Below are 20,572 nucleotides of genomic sequence, written 5' to 3' on the forward strand. Positions count from 1 at the left end.
CCCTGAAATGCTTTTGAGGACAACCAGAAATACTTGGATAACACTTTGAGAACCACTGTTATAGATACTTTATGAGGAAAATAGCACCTTAAAAAGTAAGTAAATATTTGAGCAGTTGTTAAATGATATAACATCTAACTTATGTTATAGTATTATATGCTATAGCACATTTTGATGAAAGGTCTTCGAGCTTATCTATGGTTGCATACCTAAGGTCGCAAACCATCTTAAAAGACCTGGATTTTACTTGGAATGAATAGGATTAGAGTATTTAGCTCTACAAATTTAAAACATCAAAGATTTTGTTATTGAGAAAAACAAATGAAAAATGAATTGCCTCTCTTTAGTTACACATTGTGTAACTTTTAGAGTATAATTATGCATTTTCCTACTTTTTGCACTGAACTAATAATTGCTCTTTTTTATAATATCAGAAGTGGGGTGTTATTGGTGAGACTGTTTTTGAATGAATAATTTTTAATCTTTTTCATATGAAATTTCACTTTAAATATTACACATATATTATATATGTGTGCACTTTAAATGGACACATATTTTTATGTTGAATTGATGGGATACAAAATTCCAAGATAATAGTCTTCAATTTGCTGTTTTAAGCAGGATTAAGTTAGGGAAAATATAGACTTTTATCTAATTTATATACTGTGACATGTAAAGTCAATCCAGTTCTTAAGTCCCCAAATTCATTTTAGTGGTATAATTACCACATAAACTGACTTGGGAAATGTGAGAAAAACCAAATGATGTGTTCTTGGTTATATCCTTCATTAATTAGTTTTTTTCTTTTTATTTATGTTGTAGACATGGATACTGAATAATTACCAAGTGGATTATTATATTGAATGAAAAGTTTTGTCTTGTATCACATTGCCCATGGCAAATTAACACCTATTTGATTTTTAGAAGATAAAACCAAATGAAAACTTATCTCAGGCATTACGTGTTAAGGAATCTTATTTTTACGTAATAATTTATTCTATATTTTTTCTCTGTGATTCTGCCAAGTTAATGCCAGAAATATTCTACTACCACTTTGTCTTATGTAATTTTATTTGCAAAACAAGAAAGAAAAAGTGGCTAAAATGAATGATTAAAAGCTAAGTGGTTGAATACTCTGGTTCAGGATAACCCTATTTGAATATAATATTCAGTATTATAAATATAAATGCTAGAAAACATGACCCTTAGTTCTGTAGAATTCTCAAGGACTAAAAACTTTTGTGCAATAAAAAAGATAATTATATTATGTTGATAAGTAATATGTCATGTGTAATTTATATATGAATGAAAAAATAAGTAAATATCTAATCAGTGTCCTTCATATAGTAATTCAATATAAGCTTGGGCTCAAATAATGTAGATATTTTTTACTCTCTTAAGATCAGTATATAGCTTATGTTTTATGTAACTTCACAAAGTAAATGCTATATACTCAAAAATCAGAAAACTCTGGAAGGTTTTATAACCTCAGTTAATGTTACATCAAAGTTTAATGAAAGAACTGACACTTTCTAGCCACCCATTTCAGACAGATGGGTAGCGCAACCATTTCCACATGTGAAAATAATCCATCCAGATTTATGTGAAGAAAAATCACAACTATGATTTTGGAGTGGCACACAGGAGTGAGGAGGTTCTATGTAAATACATTACACATAGTCTCTAGCAGGAACTGTTTTCTCTACAATGCATCATGCATTCAACAATTATTTGAGTGCCTATATAACATACTAGGCCCTGTTCTAAGACCTGAGGATCCAAAGTTGAAAGCAAAGCCCTGACTTCATGATCTTACATTCTAGTGTGGAATTTCACTTAATAAACAAACAGGTAAAGATTTAGCAAGGCATCTTGCTAGAGGAATGTGGACAGTGTGAGGGAGCTGCTGCTTTAGACAGGATGACCAGAGAGAGTTTCTCTGATAAAATGACATTAGGACAGAAAACTGATGAGAGTAAAGGAGAAAATGATGTAAATATTGAGGTTACTAGGTGAGATTCATTTTGCCCTAACTACTTTTCAGTTTAATGAAATAACTTTAATAATTTCTCTAATTCCAACAGGCTCACTTTGGAAGACGAATTAAGTAATCAGATTAATGATACAACTCAGACTAAAAAACAAGTGAATAATGATTGAGCCAGTCTGTAGTGTGGTGAGCTCTGGAAGCTTAGTAAAAATCAGTTTCTAAAACTTTTCCAGTTGATTTGTGAATATCCCCTATTTTCAATTTGTGATGGCACGTTGCCTGAAGCTTTTCCCATAGATGCTGAAGCCAGTGACCAGCCCCAGCTACTTTGGATAGGGAGGAATAGCAGTCGTGTTTGTCCCAAGCCAGTCATGTCACTTGATGTGTGGAATGGCTAATAATCAGACTCATTCCTGTCCTATGACTCTTTTTCAATCATAGTTGTATATGCCATGGTTCAAGTCCACTCCCATTATTTTTTCCCTTTCCTTTGCTAGCCATTTCTCTGGAACTGCCCACATATTTCAAGAGATCTTTACCAAACATAGATGTACAAGGGTACCATTGTCTTGATGTCTAGTCAGAATTGTCTCAGCAGATAATGAGATTCTCAAACTATCTTTAATTTTTTAGTTATCAATATTAATAAAATCAAGGAAGCAAACTTTCTAAAGTTATGTACTTTTTTCATTGATTTCTAATAGAATGAATTTAATACTTCTGTTTCATTATTTTTATTGTAAATATGCAGTATTCCTAGTATATTGAGTAAGTCTTTCTGATTTGTTTACCTATTAAGATGGCTTTTTTTGAAAATTGTGCTCCAAGTGCTAAAAAATCACTTTCAAATGAATTTCTATAACCTTTAATAAATAAAGTAGGAATTCAGTATATATAAAACACAAAGTTTAACATTTAAAATCTCTTTGAACATTGAAAATACCTGTATCTATATGAGGATGTATATTTAGTCTTATCCCCCAATTTTTTATTGCTTGTTGAACATATACATCAGCTAACCTAATTTTATATTGTATTATGTGAGTCTGAAAGTAACAGAAAAGCTATTTGTTTGTACTTTATTTCCTGGATAGTCATAGAGTTACTTGTTAATAGAAAGCAAGGTGAATACTTTTAAGAAATTCTTAAGCATCTCACATAATATTGAAAAATTTCAAAAGTTCAAAGTATTGACTTTTCCTACCTGAGAGATCATCTGTCTCTGATCTCTGGTGGCAATCAACATCTGCTGGAACAATTCTCTCAATGGCTTTTAGATTTGAACTACGGGGAATTCAAACAGATGCTTCCCCTGAGAGTCTTCTTGGATTGCCCTTCACCTTGTTGTCTCCTGTTGTCTGCAGTGAATGAAGTTTACTTCCTGACAATAGATAGATCCTAAATTCTTAAGTCAAATGATTTATCTCTGTAGTTTCAATTCTAACCTGAGAAGCCAGTATTTGCCTCCAGGTTAAACATTCAATTACTCCGGGTTTACTAAGATAAACTCTGCAAAGTCCTTTGTCACTCTAGGTATGACCTGATAGAGCTCATAGGCAAGCATATGAAATATGAATCAGCCAAGCAATTCCTAATCCAGTAAGGAGAGATTTGTGTGTGTAATTAGAGAAAAATTGGGGCTGACATAAGATTCTAGGCTTCAATGTCCAAAGATTTCAGCAATTACATTCCTTTTCTTTAGAAATCAAGACTTGAAGCCCCCTAGCCCACAGTGAATGAGCTGACTTCAGTTAAGCATCTGAAAAATTCAGGGCTTTTAGCCAAATGTCTCATTTAAACTGTCTAAATTCATTAAACTTAGAGAACCAAATTACAGATCTTCAAAGAACAAACAGGTTTACTGTGCGAATCCTATTCTAACTGCTGTTTCTGGACAAAATGAGCAAGGTTTTGGACTACTTTAATTCTATATTAGAGTTCAGCAATTATATAATGCCTCTGCCGAGATCATCCTTAGTATCTTTACCTGTATCATTTTATTCTTCTTTTACTTTTCTGTAAACATTCAATGAGAGCAAATCCAGATATTACAGCCAATAGGTATGTAATTTAGTCCAAAATTAAGATCATCTTTAAGAGTCCAAATTAATTAATTTTAAAAATGTCACCATCTTTAGATGGAAATTTGAAAGTTGAAAAACAAAAGTCTATAAGTTAGCATAGCTCCTAGAGATAGAACTTTAAATATAGAGTCAAGTTTTATGTTTTCCATGAACCTTGGTTTAGGAATGATGAGATATCTGCAAAGAGAGGCTAAGACACTTGGCAAAAATTAGATAATATGGTCAAAGCTAAGCCTAGAAATGACAACTCCTAATTCCTACTAAATTTAAGAATCCAAATGGAACAAGTGACCGTAAGTCCCCCTGCAGGCCCAGTTACTAACTGTCATAGATGAGACACCAGCATTGGCAGGAGCTGGCTCTGGGTTCGGTATTGTAAATATGGGGAACAAGCGTTAACTTCTAATTTTGTTGAATTTGGACTGGAGGTTCCTCTGCAATTGATGTTTTATACACAGTCCATATGCTATGCATCTGGGCTTGCTCCAGGCAATTGGAGACTTTTCTCAAATACAGAAATATCTGGGGAGCTTACATGTGGGTAGAAAGACCACCTTAAGTAAATGTTTCATTTTATGAACTGTTAAAATATTGTGAAAAAGTGCATCCTCATAAATTACTTTTATAGAAACTATCTGGCACTTTACTTTTCTGAACGCCTAGTAGCATTTTACCAACCAAAACCTAAATTGCAAAGTTTTAGCTCATTAATAACAGTTGCATTAGAAAGTTTTACTGTGTCAGGAAGGCAGTATGCCAAATGATGACATCATTTGTCTCATCAAATCCAAATTTGGGGATAGCTCATTGAAGGATGTGTTTGGTAAGCATTTAAAAATGTAAAATGTCCCCTTCATGTATAAACTGAAAAGGAAATTTCTTAATGTGAAAAGAAGAAAAAAATATAAGTCAATGTGAGTTTAAATTTGTTGAAGTGGGAGGGGTTAAGGAAGAGGAATTGTGGTCCAGTCAGAAGCAGAAATATAAATAAATTCTGCAATGCATTACTTATAGGAAATTTTGTGTGTCAGACTCTTGTATGTTAAATTGATTTTATTTTGATAGTCTCAGATCTACAGATGCTCAGCTTGAAGGCAGAGAATGTTATCATGAAGTGTGACTAAATTAAAATTTATGGGCCGCAACTTCTTTAACCTTTTTCAGAACCAAATTGAGCCCTCAAGGACTTTTATCCAATGTCTTACTATGCGAATGGCATTTATGTTTTGGAGAAGGTGATGGCACCCACTCCAGTACTCTTGCCTGGAAAATCCCATGGACGGAGGGGCCTGGAGGGCTGCAGTCCATGGGGTCGCTAGGAGTCGGACACGACTGAGCGACTTCACTTTCACTTTTCACTTCCATGCATTGGAGAAGGAAATGGCAACCCACTCCAGTTTTCTTGCCTGGAGAATCCCAGGGACAGGGGAGCCTGGTGGGCTGCCGTCTATGGGGTCGCACAGAGTCGGACACGACTGAAGCAACTTAGCAGCAGCAGCAGCAGCCATGGATAGTGTTTGTTTTTGTAGGAAAAATTTATTTATTACCAAAATTTTTCATTATTGAGGCCTCCTTTTAACAAGAAATTGATGCTTAATATGTTTTCCTAGCAATAGAAAGTTAGCTTCTTTTAAAAAAAAATTAAAGAATGGAAACAAGGCAGAAAAAAGAAAATAGAAAAATCTAAAGAGGATGCTATTATATTTACCAAGATCCACATATCAGGAGATTAACTTTGATGAACTTGGCCCTTTTCTGCACTAAAACAGGAGTAAAAATATCTGTGAAGTGTGTGCTAATGGTTAAAAAAAGAAAAAGAAAGGATATAACTTGGTCTACATAAAATCCAGTTAAATCCTGGATCTCATTTGAATCATTTTCACTTGTTGATCGGATTTGTCACAAATAATCTAAAACAATAGTATTCAAATAAGGATGATTTTGCTCCCCAGGGGATATTTGATATTTCTAAAGACGTTTGGTTGTCACAACTGGAAGGATACTGATGTAATCTAGTGAGTAGAGGTCAAGGATGCTAGTAAACATACTACAATACACAGGACAGCCCCTACAGCAAAGAATTAATCTGGTCTAGAATGTCAAAATTGCTACTATATATAGACTTTGATCTAAAGTTACCCAACATGTGTAAAGAATGTGTAAAGAATGAAAGTTGGGATCAAATATCTCTCTCAGATACTTTATAACTCCTCCTGTCCACACTAGACTGCAAGTTACAGGGGATAACGTGGAATACACTGCCATTTGTGAAAAACTATGCAACAGACTAGCCATCTGCCATCAGGTCTCCTATAATGTTGAACTTTGATATATCACACATAACTTAACAAATAGTACATCTTTTTATTTTCGTTAAATTTTATTCTCTGTTGCTTTTGATCTAACTGTTGAAAGTTAAAATTTTTTCTTCCACTCAAAGCTTTAAATATTAAACATGACCATTTTACTTTTGATGTTTTGATTTCAATTTTAAAATGTCATGGGTATAAACTCATAAATAATCATTCACCTACAGGTAAATATGTTGCATATTTTTAGTCAGCATTTGAATCTATCTTTTGCATAATTATTTTCATGTTTTAAGATTTTACTTAGCCTCATTCACAAAGGAATGAAGTAGTAATCATGTGCATAGATTAAACATGCTTATTAAATTATTCCTGATATTTTTAGGGTGGAAAAGTTCCTACAACATTAATATCAAGACTGTTGATCTAGGATGTATAGTTATAGAGTCAAATGAAAATCTTTATAACATTCTGAAAACTCTAAAATACTTAGTCCATACAACATCCTGTGAGACAATATTGCAAGAAGGGCAGCCCCTCCCAGGACTGGAGAGTAGGCTCTTGTCTAACCTTCAGAAATGAATCGGCCAAGGAGACATACGTGTTGACAAAGCAAGAGACTTTATTGGGAAGGGACACCCAGGTGGGGAGTGGGAAGGTGAGGGAACCTGTGAGGACCGCTCTGCCATATGGCTTGCAGACTCAGGTTTTATGGTGACGGGGTTAGCTTCTGAGTTGTGTCTGGCCAATTATTCTGCCTCAGGATCCTTCCTGGTGGCACACTCAACCAAGATGGATTTGAGTGAGGAGGATTCTTCGAATCTGATAAGGCACATGAAACTTTTGACCTTCCCCAAATTCTTTTAGTTGGTGGTTGCTTGTTAGTTCTATGCTGCTTACCAGGACCTTAGTCATAAAATAGCTCTGGCAAATGTTACTGTGGTGCCTGGGCAAGGTGAGCGATTTGTCTGTGTTTCCCCTAACAATAGTTTAATAATTGTATAGATACTGTGAAAAACTGATGCTCAGCAATTCTTATCTTTACTATCCTCATGAGACTAACAGCATTATTAAACTGTAGATGAGGGAAAGAAGAGCACATCCAAAAATTGTAAAATTTTTTAAACTATTATTATGTTATATATTTTCTCACTTTTAATATTTACATATGTTCTGAAAAAAATGAATTTTGTGTATTATTTTCTTCAAATGAACTGCTTGTTTTTTTAATTCTTAAAATTATCATAGACCTCCAGTAAAATCTGCTACTCTAAATTCATAAAATAATCCTAATCTGAGAGCTAAAAAGTCAGACTCTTGTTTTAAGCTATGGTGATGCAGAGAGGAAGGAGGGAAGGCAGTGACTCCTCTGGACATCCTGGTCTAGTCAGGGTGATTAACTAGTAGAAGGATCACAGAAAATGGAGTCACCATCTTAGCCTAGAAGGTTCTAAAATGTTCCACCATTAAGTTCACATTTGAATAGGCTGTTCAAACAAGAAGCCTTCGAGTTCTAAAAAAACAGGCAGAGCAAACGATTCCCAAGAAAAAACAATAGCATGTATTTAAGAAGAAGGGAATTTAGTGCAAGTCAATGAGCATTTATTGAGTGCCTGTTTTGCACATTTGCAAGATAATATCTAAAATAGTTGCTCTCAGCAGTGAGCACAGATTCATATGCCATATGCTTATTATCTTCAGCTTTATAACCTGTTCAACTTTTCATAGGCTTATGATTTCAAATGATAGTTTGGTCACAATTTATTTATGGCAATATATGGGACAAGAGGCCTTCCCTGGTGCCTCAGATGGTAAAGAATCTGCCTGCAATGAGGGAGACCTGGGTTCTATCCCTGGGTCAGAAAGATTCCCTGGAGAAGGGAATGGCTAACCACTCCAGGATTCTTGCCTAGAGAATCCACGGACAGAGGAGCCTGGCAGGCTGTTGTACATGGGGTCGCAAAGAATTGGACGTGACCGAGCCACAAACACACTTTCATAGGATAAAAGCTACTGCTGCTGCTGCTAAGTCACTTCAGTCGTGTCCAACTCTGCGTGACCCCATAGACGGCAGCCCACCAGGCTCCCCCATCCCTGGGATTCTCCAGGCAAGAACAGTGGAGTGGGTTGCCATTTCCATCTCCAATGCATGAAAGTGAAAAGTGAAAGTAAAGTCACTCAGTCATGTCCGACTCTTAGCAACCCCATGGATTGCAGCCCACCAGGCTTCTCCATCCATGGGATTTTCCAGGCAAGAGTACTGGAGTGGGGTGCCATTGCCTTCTCCGTTAAAAGCTACTATTCAAATTTATTTTACTAATCTTGACTATAAAGTATTTGAAACTACAATGTTCAATTTAAAGAGTTTGTAATAACAGGACACTCATCCTTCCACAAACTCTACAATATTATGAGCTCAGAATTGCTCCTGTAGTTTGATTTCTAATTAAGTGTATACTATGAATATGTTGGCTTATTTTTCTCTCATTTGAAGACAGAGTGCCAAGTTGTTTACTGATCACAGAAAAAGTAAAAAATTTATAAAACTCTTCTTACTCTGTTGTATTTTTAGCAAAAATAAAAACAAATGATAAATTTTAATACTTTGTATTAATAGTTGGCAATAAGCTTTCCTTTATATATTCATTTATCAAATTCTTTGCACAAATTGTAAAAGTGTGCTATTTGAAGGGAATTGGAATGGAAGAAAGGGCAAAACAATTATTGAGTACTCTATTAAAGATTAGACACTTTATTTGTTGCTTTATGTATATTATAACTCTATTGCCAATGATAAAAAGTCCCTGAATGCTAATCAATAATCCTTAATCATCTTCATTCTCTTCTTCATCCAGTGATGGCTGCCTAGGGTCAGGATGAGCATCTTGAATGTATGGTTATCACTTCATTTTCAGGGCACAACCAATCAGTCTAAAATACCTTGTTTATGGTTGTCATCCATCTATTGGTTTGGATTTTTTTTTTATATCTGTATTTTTATTTCAAGAGATCTTGATAAGGTAATACATATCTGTGCCTTATATTTTCTTAATAGATACAAAGTTTTCAACATGGAAAGCTTTCTTTTTTTAGTGCAATTTTTGTGCTACTAGTAAATTGTTTTGGGCAAAGGAAAGGAAATGGCAAAGTGTCTGTAGCAAAGATAAGACATGCAGCTGAGATTTTTAAATATTATCTTTTCTTTGCCCCACGAATACAATTTGTTTGACTTCTGTTAATTCTCAGAGTTCTTTAAAAGAGAAAGAATGTATGCCCTTTAATTCCACTTGGCATCTTGAATAGATTCAGTTAAATGTCACATGTGTAGTTCTGTTTTTATCAAAATGATGGGATGGTATTTGAAATCTTGAATCCTTAAAAACCAAACTTGGTCTCGGAAGGTGCAAGTAAGTTAATTTCTTTTTTTAAACGTTATTATTATTATTAGCATTGAATGTACTGGCAGAGAAAGGGCAATATTAGACCAGAAAAAAAAACCCTCCAAATTTAAATATAAAAAAGGATCTTTTACATTTTCATTAAAAAGAATACAAACTATAAAAATGAGAATGAATAAATGAGTATAAGTGAGATGGAAAATAAAGGGGCAACTTCTAAGAAAATAAGCTCTGTTTTTAAAAACTTTTTATTTTGTATTGGAGTGTAGCCAATTAGCAAACAATTTTGTGATAGTTTAAGGTGAACAGTGGAGGGACTTCATAGTGTTTTCTATTTTGCTTTCTGGTTCTGGATCATCTTTACTCCAATGCACGCTGAGCTCTATAGTGTTTCTCACGAACTCCCAAAGCTCTCATACTCCAGCCCCCATCTCTCCAACTTGATTTTACTGCACTGGTATAAATCATGGACAACCCTGAGGCTGGAATCATCTCAAGAAGGCTGTGCTCAGTCCTCCTTTTTGCACTCACTTCTCTCCAGTTGCATGCATCCTTCAAAACCCTGTGTAAGCCTGACCTCCTTCAAAGACCTCCTGTCAGTACTTTTTCTGAACAGATATCGAAGAAAAGTGTCAAGCAGTTTACTGAGCTAGTTCCAATCGCACATGCCGCTCTCCTCTCAAGGATAGCACTTGCTCAATGTTGCTGTGATTAAAGCCGATTTGACCTTTTGCCATCCTCTCCTATTACATGTCTCCACATTTTCTGTAGTATTACCACACTGGAAACTGTTTTTTCCAGAACATATATTTTCCTCCTCTGTGTGTTGATTTATGCCATTTCTCTAAAAGTATGGTACTATTAAGCTAATGTTTCTTGAGGCTTTACTGTATGCCAGGAACTATGCTAGAGATTTTACTGAAATTTGTCATTTAGCCTCACAATGATGCTATGAACTGTTAGTTTCCAAAATAACAGATGAGGAAATTCAAGCATAATGAGATTTAATAACTTACCTCCCAAGTCACCAATTCATTTCTCCAAAGCAATATATTGTCACCCACAAGCATTGCTTAAGAAACAGTGAAGTCCTATGAGGTAAACATCAATAGAACACACTTTGATGAATATCGTATATTTTGATAATATGAACTTTTTGGAAAATCTATCCCTTTTTCCTGGTTATATAAAATTTGGTGCAATTTGCAATGCTCAATTCATATTTGACTGCCTCAGTTTCTCTAGTTAGAAACTTAGCTCCACATTCTGCATCACAGCCATTCCACTACTGTCTTCTTTCTCAATGCAGGCAGGATCTGATTTCTAAAAAGCTCCCAAATCACCTGCAGATCCTGCCTACACTCTGGAACTACTGAATCAGAATTTCCGTTTTAATCAGCATGAGCCCAAGACGACTCTATTGTAAAGTTTCAGATGTGAAGCACTAGATACTTAATTCTCCTTTCATTTAGTTATTCACAACAACTAATTATCATTACTATTTTCTTGATATTTCCCAAACAGAAGGGCCAGTGTATTATTTATGCTTGTCTCACCCAGAGTGACTACCATAATACTTCCCATATGGTTACTACTCAGCACATCTTGATTAAATGTATTTATTAAACTGAGAGCAAATTCCATGGGAGTTATACATTTATATCTCCCATAACTCATAGAAGCAATATCTGCTCTAGACTATAAATTCTCAGATTGTAATCATTATATCTTTCTAGCTCATATGGTGCCTGCCTTGTACATAGAGGGTATTTCAGTGGCTAATGGTAGAGTGAGGACTGAGTAAATTAATTAAGATGATTGATGAATATATTAAAGTGTTTTTAGATGTATAATTTCATTTGCAATGTATTTAATTAACAAATACCTACAAGAAATTGTGTGTCAAGAAGTGGTATAAATTCTTTACAAATCAACATTAGCACTAAGTTTGTTTGTTCATGCATAAATATATTAAATCAATAAAAGTTGATTTGAGATACCTCAATTAATAGACCTGGATTCCATCCCTGGGTTGGGAAGATTCCCCTGGAGGAGGGCATGGCAACCCACTCCAATATTCTTGCCTAGAGAACCCCCACTGACAGAGGAGCCAGAGGGGCTACAGTCCATGGTGTTGCAAAGAGTCGGACATGACTGAGCAACTAAGCACACACATCCACCTCAATACATTCTAATATATGATATATCCTATCTACTTTCCTATCCTGTTTACTGTTAACAGATGACTGATAAATGTGCCATAACTGATAAAAAAAAATGTCAGCATTTTAGCAATTTTCAAATGTTTTTCCCTTTGCCACTCTCTCGTTGGTATTAGAATATATGAACATAGAGATATATCAGAAGAAACCCACAGTCCCTTTCATAAAAGAAATGCCCCGACAAATTCAGTCAGATTTCAGATGATAATGTATATAGTATGTTTTAGTCATTGATCGTGTATGTATACATGATTTTACATTCCAAGGGAGGGAAGATCCCAATCCGGTGGACATCACCAGAAGCCATAGCCTACCGCAAATTCACATCAGCCAGCGATGTATGGAGTTACGGGATTGTTCTCTGGGAGGTGATGTCCTATGGAGAGAGACCATACTGGGAGATGTCCAATCAGGATGTAAGTATTTGTAGTCTATGAGTTATGGGTTCAGATTAAGAGATCAAGCTGTGCAAGGAAGTGGAGCATAATGAAACCAGGTGGCTCCTGGTTTGTGACATTGAAACAGAATACTTAGAAGAAACGAAATTGTTTCCAAATCTTATAAAGATATTAATTGAGTTGCTCTGACAGCTTCACATTTTTCCCTAAAGCAAGGGTTTAGAAGTGAGACAAAAGGAAAACATTTGTAATAAAATGTAATGAAATAAGTGCCCGAAAAATGGCCAATAGATATCAAGAAATGTTTGAATTATTTTTGCTACAAAATTGTCTCAGTGTAACATTAGTAAGATACACTCTGCCATCCTTTGTAGATTCAATTAATGCATCTGTGCCAACATTTTGTTTACTTAAATATAGCATTTCCCAAAGTCAGACAAAACAACCAATCTCTAACATGTTGTTTCTTATAATGTATTAAACTTGCACATGAAGTTAGTTATACAAATTGAAGTCTCGATATAGAGAAAACAATTGTTAACTTTCTATTACAACTGTGATATGATTTTTCAGAAGGATTTTTGTTTTTATAAGTCATGCTTTGCTAATGCTTAGTGCAAGGATGCTATTGGCATATGGATTCAGCACACAGAGAGTTTTCTTTATGCTTAGCCAGAAACTGAGCATGATCTCAAAGACACATAAGAAGGAAAGCTGAGACGCTTTTAGTCATTTCCTACTCACCACATATAAAATTGCTTTTAATGTATTTGGATATAAAAACCTTTCTGAACTTCTTCAAACAAGCCACGTTTTATAATGACACTGGGAAAATCAGACTCGCTTTTCCACATATCTATTTTCCAAATTCTTTCTGTATCAGAGGATCTCAAAATGTGCTTTCTGGACCAGCAGCTTGAGCAAGGTCTGGAAATTTGTAGGGAGGCAAATTCTCAGGACTTTCCCCAGAGTTATTGAATCAAAGATTAGCTATTTGTGTATTAATAAGTTCTCCAGATGATTCTGATACAGAGTAATGTTTGAAAATCATGACTTTACATGATTTAAAAATGCTGATTAACTAAGAGTCACTTAATTGTTCAACCTATGGGCTTTTAACAAAGGAACTGACTACGATTTGAGAGATACCATTTGAATAAATGTGATATAAATAAAAATCTGTGGTATTTTTTTCTGCATTCATCCATTTATATAGAGTTTTCACAGAAATATGTATTACCACATAAGAGTTTCTTTATAGTTTTCTAAATTTCCGATATCATAGAACATTTCTTTTGATTTTAATCCAGAAAGTTACTGTACAAACTCTTCTTTCCTAAATCCACTTTCTCTGTCTCAATCTTATTTGTATAACATTTTCAGACATGAATAATATTTATTTAATAAGCTGTTATCCTTTTAATAAATTTAAAATGAAAACCTTTCACTTTACTTTGAAATATACATATAAATGTGACCTGCCCAAAAAGAAGTATTATAATAAAAGAAATTCCACCTCTTTAAGTCCCCGGAAACTTTACATTTCACACAGGTAATTAAAGCTGTGGATGAAGGCTATCGACTGCCACCCCCCATGGACTGCCCAGCTGCGTTGTATCAGCTGATGCTAGACTGCTGGCAGAAAGACAGAAACAACAGACCCAAGTTTGAGCAGATTGTCAGCATTCTGGACAAGCTTATCCGGAACCCAGGCAGTCTGAAGATCATCACCAGTGCGGCAGCAAGGTGACACATTTGATTTTACATCCTGCACTCTCTCTGAGATGACTGTATTTTTATCTCCGAGGTGTTAACTTTTTTCTTCCACTCCCCCAACTGCATACTTTGACACGTATATTCCTCAAGATTAAAAAGACATGTTTGTTTGTTTGTTTCTTAACTTTCAGGAGGAAATCTCATTCTATTGAATGACACTGATAAAGTTCTGGTATTTTTTAACTTGCATCTTACCTAGAAGCGTGTATACATTCAGGCTTCAATATTTGCACAATAGAAACCCTGAACACACAGATTCTTTCCATTCTCTGTTACTTAAAACAAAAAAGGATATCTAGAGTGTTGGGGAATTCTAGCAAAGTCTTGATTTAATCTGCATTTAAAATAAAATTACAGAAATAATAATAGTGTCACCAAGCCGTTGTACTGGCTAGCAGAATGCAATTTTCCCTTGATTAAACAAATCTTCATTTAACCCATATTATGTGCCGATTACTTTGTTAGACACTGTGAAGGATAAAACTAAGAGTATAATAATGTCAGTGTTCCTGGACAGCAACACACTGTGGCCATGAGGCCCCCCTGAGGGCACAACGTCCATTAGACTTGATGCATAATCCTCCCAGCTGAGAATCACTGAGTTGTCCTAATGGTTTTGAGAAATGTCAAGTATGTGCTCATTGTACACATATGTGAAAACCAGTTCTACATTTTGATCATGTGTTCTTAAATTACAGAGTTTTAGTAAAAGAACTACACCTACTGTGCACAAAAATCCACAATATTAATTAACATGTATACATACTGCATAGTGATGATTTACTGTGACTCATGTATAAAAGCCTTATAGGAAAGAATTTTCTTATTTTTGTGCACATCTGTTGTTTTCACTGACAGGTATTAAGAGTTGTGACTTTCAACTTGATAGAGTGCTTGTTAATGCACTGAGAGTATGTAATTTTTTACCTTAATGGAAACAATTATAGTGAGCATATATGATCCAGCTTTTACATTACATTTGAATAAAATGAATAAAGAGAATTTGCATCAAAATCTTAATGTAAGTATACAAGAGTCATAGATTATTTGTTAGAAATAACTTTTAAGAGATCAATACTATTGAATTTATTAATATATATCCAGTAGGTAAAACTACTGATAACTTATCCTGCAAGGATGAATCTCTGTCCTAAATTTCAGAATGAGACTGTGCAGACTCATTAGGAAATCCACCTGACAGTTTAACAACCAACAAGATAACAAACCTGCCTTTCCCTGAGCCATACGGTCCTCATTTTATACCCTGAAGCCATTTCTTTTAAACTTTACTCAATAGCAAAAAAGAATATCTTTTCAACTATTTCCATATCATAAAAAAGCATTCAAGCCATTTCCATAGGGTCACTACCAATATAAAACTAGCTCATGTAATATTATCTAGATAGTTAAACCCAATTCTATATGGGAAATTAATCTTAATATCAGATCATATTATGTCATTGTATATTATCATATTCAAATTTTGTTAAATTCACTATTCCATTCTTATTAAAGTAACTGAACATTTTTTATTCTAATATATATTATGTAATACTTTAATATATTCCGTTTATTTTGTCATAAACGGTGTAATTTTAGGGAACATATTTTTCTTAATTCACTATAAAATTTTAGAAATTGTGCTTATGTTTTCTTATTGACATTAAAATGCACAGCTGGGCAGATTATGCCTTTATAAATTTATTAATGACAACCTTATGTTGCCATGCAACAATGTCAAGAGATCTTATTTTTCTTTAGAAAATTTTCTTTCCCACTTTTGACAATGATTATTGTATTCTTTTTCATAGCTGATTACACATGTTCCTCTTCCCATTTAATTTTCCAGTAATGCCCTTGCCACATGCTTTATTGAGAAAATACAAGCCATCAGATGGAAAATTCCAGCAGCAAAACAAAAACATACTGGTGTTCTTCTTTCCTATAATTACAAGAGAGGAGAGTCCTTCTTTCCTGTAATTAGAAGAGAGAAAGTATGCTTCCAATGTCAGAGGCAAATGCCTTTCTCTCTCTCCTCTCCATCCCCTGTGTATCCAGCCTCTTTCCCTCTCTCCTGCATAAGCAGGCTCTTTATTTCTGCAAGATTATTGCCATAAAAATATGTTCTATAACATTGTTTCTCAAATTACCCTAGTAAAAGGATCACTAGAGGGAATTTATTAAATGTTCAAATATACAGGTCTAACCCAAGCTACTAATTCAGAATCTTCAGGAAAGGAGTGGAATTTGTACATTCGATAAAAAACTCCAGGTAATTTTTATCATCAAGGGAATTTAGAAAAGGCTATTTATCAACATTACCTGTGCTGATTCCACATCTCTTGTCAACTACTTTCTTATTTTTCTACCACCCTTCAGAACCAAACTTCTCCAATAAGGGTCTCAAAGACAGACATTTCAAAACTTAATATTCAAAATTTTATCCTTTTATTTACTCCTGATAATCTCATTCTCCCACTGCATTTTGAATTTAGTTGAATACACTAGCACCTATACATCTACCCAATCAGTATTAGAACCATCTTGGCCCCACTTTCTTGGCCTCCACACTTCAACCCAGGTGAGCACTGTGTCAACATGATCCATTTCGCTCCCTTTTCACTGCAAATGCTCTCTCCTATGACTTTTTCTCCTTCTGACCTAGGGCACTGCGGTAGTCTCCTAATGTGTCCCCTAATTCCATTCTTGTCCCACTTTGAGCATCTCTTACAGAGTCTTCAGAATTTTCCTATCAATCTCTGTATATTGATAAATTATATATTGATAAATATATGTCAGGCTTTCCTGGTGACTCAGATGGTAAATACTCTGCCTACAATGTAGGAGACCCAAGTTCGACTCCTGGGTTAGGAAGATGCCCTAAGGAGAAGGGAATAACTACCCACTTCAATATACATGTCTGGAGAATTCAATAAATTGTGTATATACAATATTATTTGTCACCTCTTTATAACTGATTTTGAATTTCCATTATACTTGGAAAAAAATCTGCATTCTTTTTGGTGATTTAAATACCCCTGCTCCTCCAATGTCCTTTCTTTTATTCAAATATTAATTTCTTCATTTTTTAACAATTATTTATTGTATGCTAATCTACTATGTGCTAGGCATGTGCAGATGCTGGAGAATAGTGATGAAGACAAATATGTTTATTACAGAGTTTACATTTTATAAGATGAATAGACACCTTCTATAATGTATACAAATAGACAATAGACTGGCACGGATTATAGGAAGGAAATAAATAAAAGGTTGTGATCGATCATTAAAGGGTGGTTGGGAAAAAAAAAAAAAAAGAACTCTAGGCATAGTAAAAATAAACTGCAGATGAGTCTAAAGTGTTCTCGAAAATGGCAGAAGGACAACAACATAATGGAAGAACAGAAGGGAGAGGAAGAGTCTGTCACAGGAAGGCAAACAGAAGCCAGAGTACTTGAGGATACCCAGGTCATGGGGAGGACTTTGGAATTTTTTGAAATGCATGAGGAACCCATTAAGGCATTTAAGGCAGAGATGTAAGGCTGTTTGATTTACACAACTGCTTTGTGGGGAGCATTTCAGCCTTTCAACCTGAGCTCCTTTCACTTAAATAGTATGGTAGCCTCAGTGACCAACTTCAGGTTCCTTCAGAAAGTTGAAGCATGTCAGACAGGAGGACAGTAGCTCATGCTGTTCTCCTTGTCGTAAGAGTCTTCTTTGTGTCCATTTCCCTTAGAGAGCAGTTTCTATGCCTTGTCTTAATTGAGGCATTCTCTGGCAACAAGATTTAAAGGTCAACACTATTAATTGTTTTACAGGCCACTGTGTCCTTCTTCATGCCAACTGTGATTCAGTTATGTGCATTTTCTAAGTATTCATTCCTCCAAATAACTCTAAGACCAATGAGATCAGATGCTATGCTTCCCTTGTATTACCAAGTTGATACTCGAAACTCAATAAATATGTTACACACATGAATATGTATTTGCTGAAATAATACTAAATTTCCATTTCAACAGACACAATTTTTAGAAAAAATATTCCAGTTCTTTTTCCTATTTAGTATATGAATTTCTATAGACACTAGTCATAAAGGTAAAAGCTTATAATTTTCCCCTAACCCTAATCCTAACCCTAACCCTAATTTTCTTTTATTTCCCCTAAGCATAAATCTTATGTTTCCCTTCCTCTTCAATACACTTGGAGACTGTCTCAATCTGAGTTTGTGGATGGCACCAAGGATTCAAATTTCTGAATGACTTAGTTATTTGGATCACTGTAAAGAATTATGTCTATAAAGTCCTTTAGGAAAAACAACATCTTCTATCAATGTTTATAGGGATGTTGTTTTCCAGAGTCTGCCTGAGTCTAGTTAGTTTTATGGCACATTTTATTTCATATACTGTTACAGAAATCTTACTATAATGCATTATTTTACTTTTCAACCTTCCTTAGAGTTGATGATTCATAGCAGAAACATTCCCAAAGAATATTCCAGTGAGAGTGTCTTTGTGAATATCATTGCTGGAAGTGGGGAATGTGTTTAAGCAGATGGTCATGGTGTATCAGATTAAAAACTTACTTAGATATTGCAAGAAGTGGTGAGAAAGGAAAGGAAGTTGGAGTAAATTTTATGTTTGTTCTCCAGTAATTGATTCATTTTCCTAAAAGTAGAGTAAATGGAGGAGACATGAATAAATTTGAAGTTTTGACTGTATATCAGTATGAAGATTTATTTAGCATTTACTTTGTGTGAAGTGTTATACTGGGCCCTGAGGGCTTCCCAAGTGGCAGTTCATAGTACAGAGCCTGCCTGCCAATGCAGGCGACATAAGAGACACCGGTCAGGAAGATGCCCTGGAGGAGGGCATGGCAACCCACTCCAGTGTTCTTGCCTGGAGAATCCCATGGTCAGAAGAGCCTGGCAGGCTATAGTCCGTAGGGTCCCAAAGATTTGGACAGGACTGAAGCCACTTAGCACATGGTGATTACACAGGTAAAGAGACACAGCCTCCACTTGCAACAGCTTGCCTTGAACATTGGAGGATAAGTTCAGCTGCTGCTGCTGCTAAGTCGCTTCAGTCGTGTCCGACTCTGTGCGACCCCATAGACGGCAGCCCACCAGGCTCTGCCGTCCCTGGGATTCTCCAGGCAAGAACACTGGAGTGGGTTGCCGTTGCCTTCTCCATTGTGTGAAAGTGAAAAGTGAAAGTGAAGTCGCTCAGTCGCGTCGGACTCGTAGCGACCCCATGGACTGCAGCCTACCAGGCTCCTCCATCCATGGGATTTTCTAGGCAAGAGTACTGGAGTGGCTTGCCAATTAACCCTTGAACAGCACAGGTTTGAATTGTAGGGGTCCATGGGTGTGTACGTGCTCCTTCTCTTTAGTCGTTTCTGACTCTTTGCGACCCCATGGACTGTAGCCTGCTAGGCTCATCTATCTGTGGGATTTTACAAGTAAGAATACTGGAGTGGGTTGCCAAGTCCTCCACCAGGGGATCTTCCCAATCCAGGGATCAAACTCGCATCTCCTCAGGCTACTACATTGCAGGTGGATTCTCTACCACTGAGCCACTGGGGAAGCTTATAGGGGTCCATTTATACACAGATATTTTTCAGTAGCAAACACTACACTACTCCAGGGTTTGTGGTTGGTTGAATCTGGGGGTGCCAAGGAATCTCAGATAGGAGAAACTGCAAATAGGGAGGACGAACTAAGTGAATTTCAGTGTTGTTCAAGGTCGACAGTAATATCCCTCAGATTAAGTAATTATTGGAACAAAAAGACAAAGTGTTTAGGAATCATGAACAAAGAATGAGTTTACTTTGAGCTTTGAGATTCTCTGGAAGTTGCAGAGAAATAATTTTTGGAACTGAGCGACTAGTGGATGATGAGTGAAATGTCTACCAGTATAAGATCATACCAGGCTGGGAGAACACTGTACAGAAAATCAAGACACACAAAAATTTACAATACTTCAATTTACACTGCATAAACTATTTCTGGTATAATATAGGATCAGATAAGGAATTATGAGGAAGGAGCCACTAGATGATTTCACCAGATAATGGAAGATTGCATGTCATCTCTAGAAATCTGGGCTTTTGTCCATGAGGAAAAGAGGAACCGTTGAAGACAATTAAATGACATACTGCACTTTGCCTGTGGAGTAGTTCTCTGCAAGTGTACCTAGAAGAACTGGAGAGGAAGAGTGCATGATAAGGAGTAAGGAGGTGATTTCAATAGTCTTGGGAAGGACTTAGGCTAGAGTAAAGAAGAGAAAATTTATTTTAAAAAAAGGTGTGAATTCAAACAGTTGTAAAGAAGTATTATAAGACCTGGTGAGTAGTGAGCCATGCAGAGTGACATGGAGTAGCAGAGAATACTTCCAGGT

At 35.6% G+C, this 20,572-nt stretch overlaps 1 protein-coding gene across 5 annotated transcripts in view; it reads left to right on the forward strand.

Annotated features, from left to right (window-relative positions):
- EPHA3 (EPH receptor A3) overlaps positions 1–20,572 on the forward strand; it is a 411,826-nt gene that overhangs the window by 373,181 nt on the left and 18,073 nt on the right. For all 5 annotated transcript variants that reach the window (XM_044940608.2, XM_044940609.2, XM_006077278.4 and 2 more), the window contains 2 exons: positions 12,270–12,419; positions 13,954–14,147. In XM_044940608.2, the coding sequence (XP_044796543.1) occupies positions 12,270–12,419; positions 13,954–14,147 (344 nt within the window). The remainder of the gene's footprint in view (positions 1–12,269; positions 12,420–13,953; positions 14,148–20,572) is intronic.

This window comes from Bubalus bubalis, chromosome 1 (assembly GCF_019923935.1).
Source record: "Bubalus bubalis isolate 160015118507 breed Murrah chromosome 1, NDDB_SH_1, whole genome shotgun sequence".
Taxonomy (NCBI): Eukaryota; Metazoa; Chordata; class Mammalia; order Artiodactyla; family Bovidae; genus Bubalus; species Bubalus bubalis.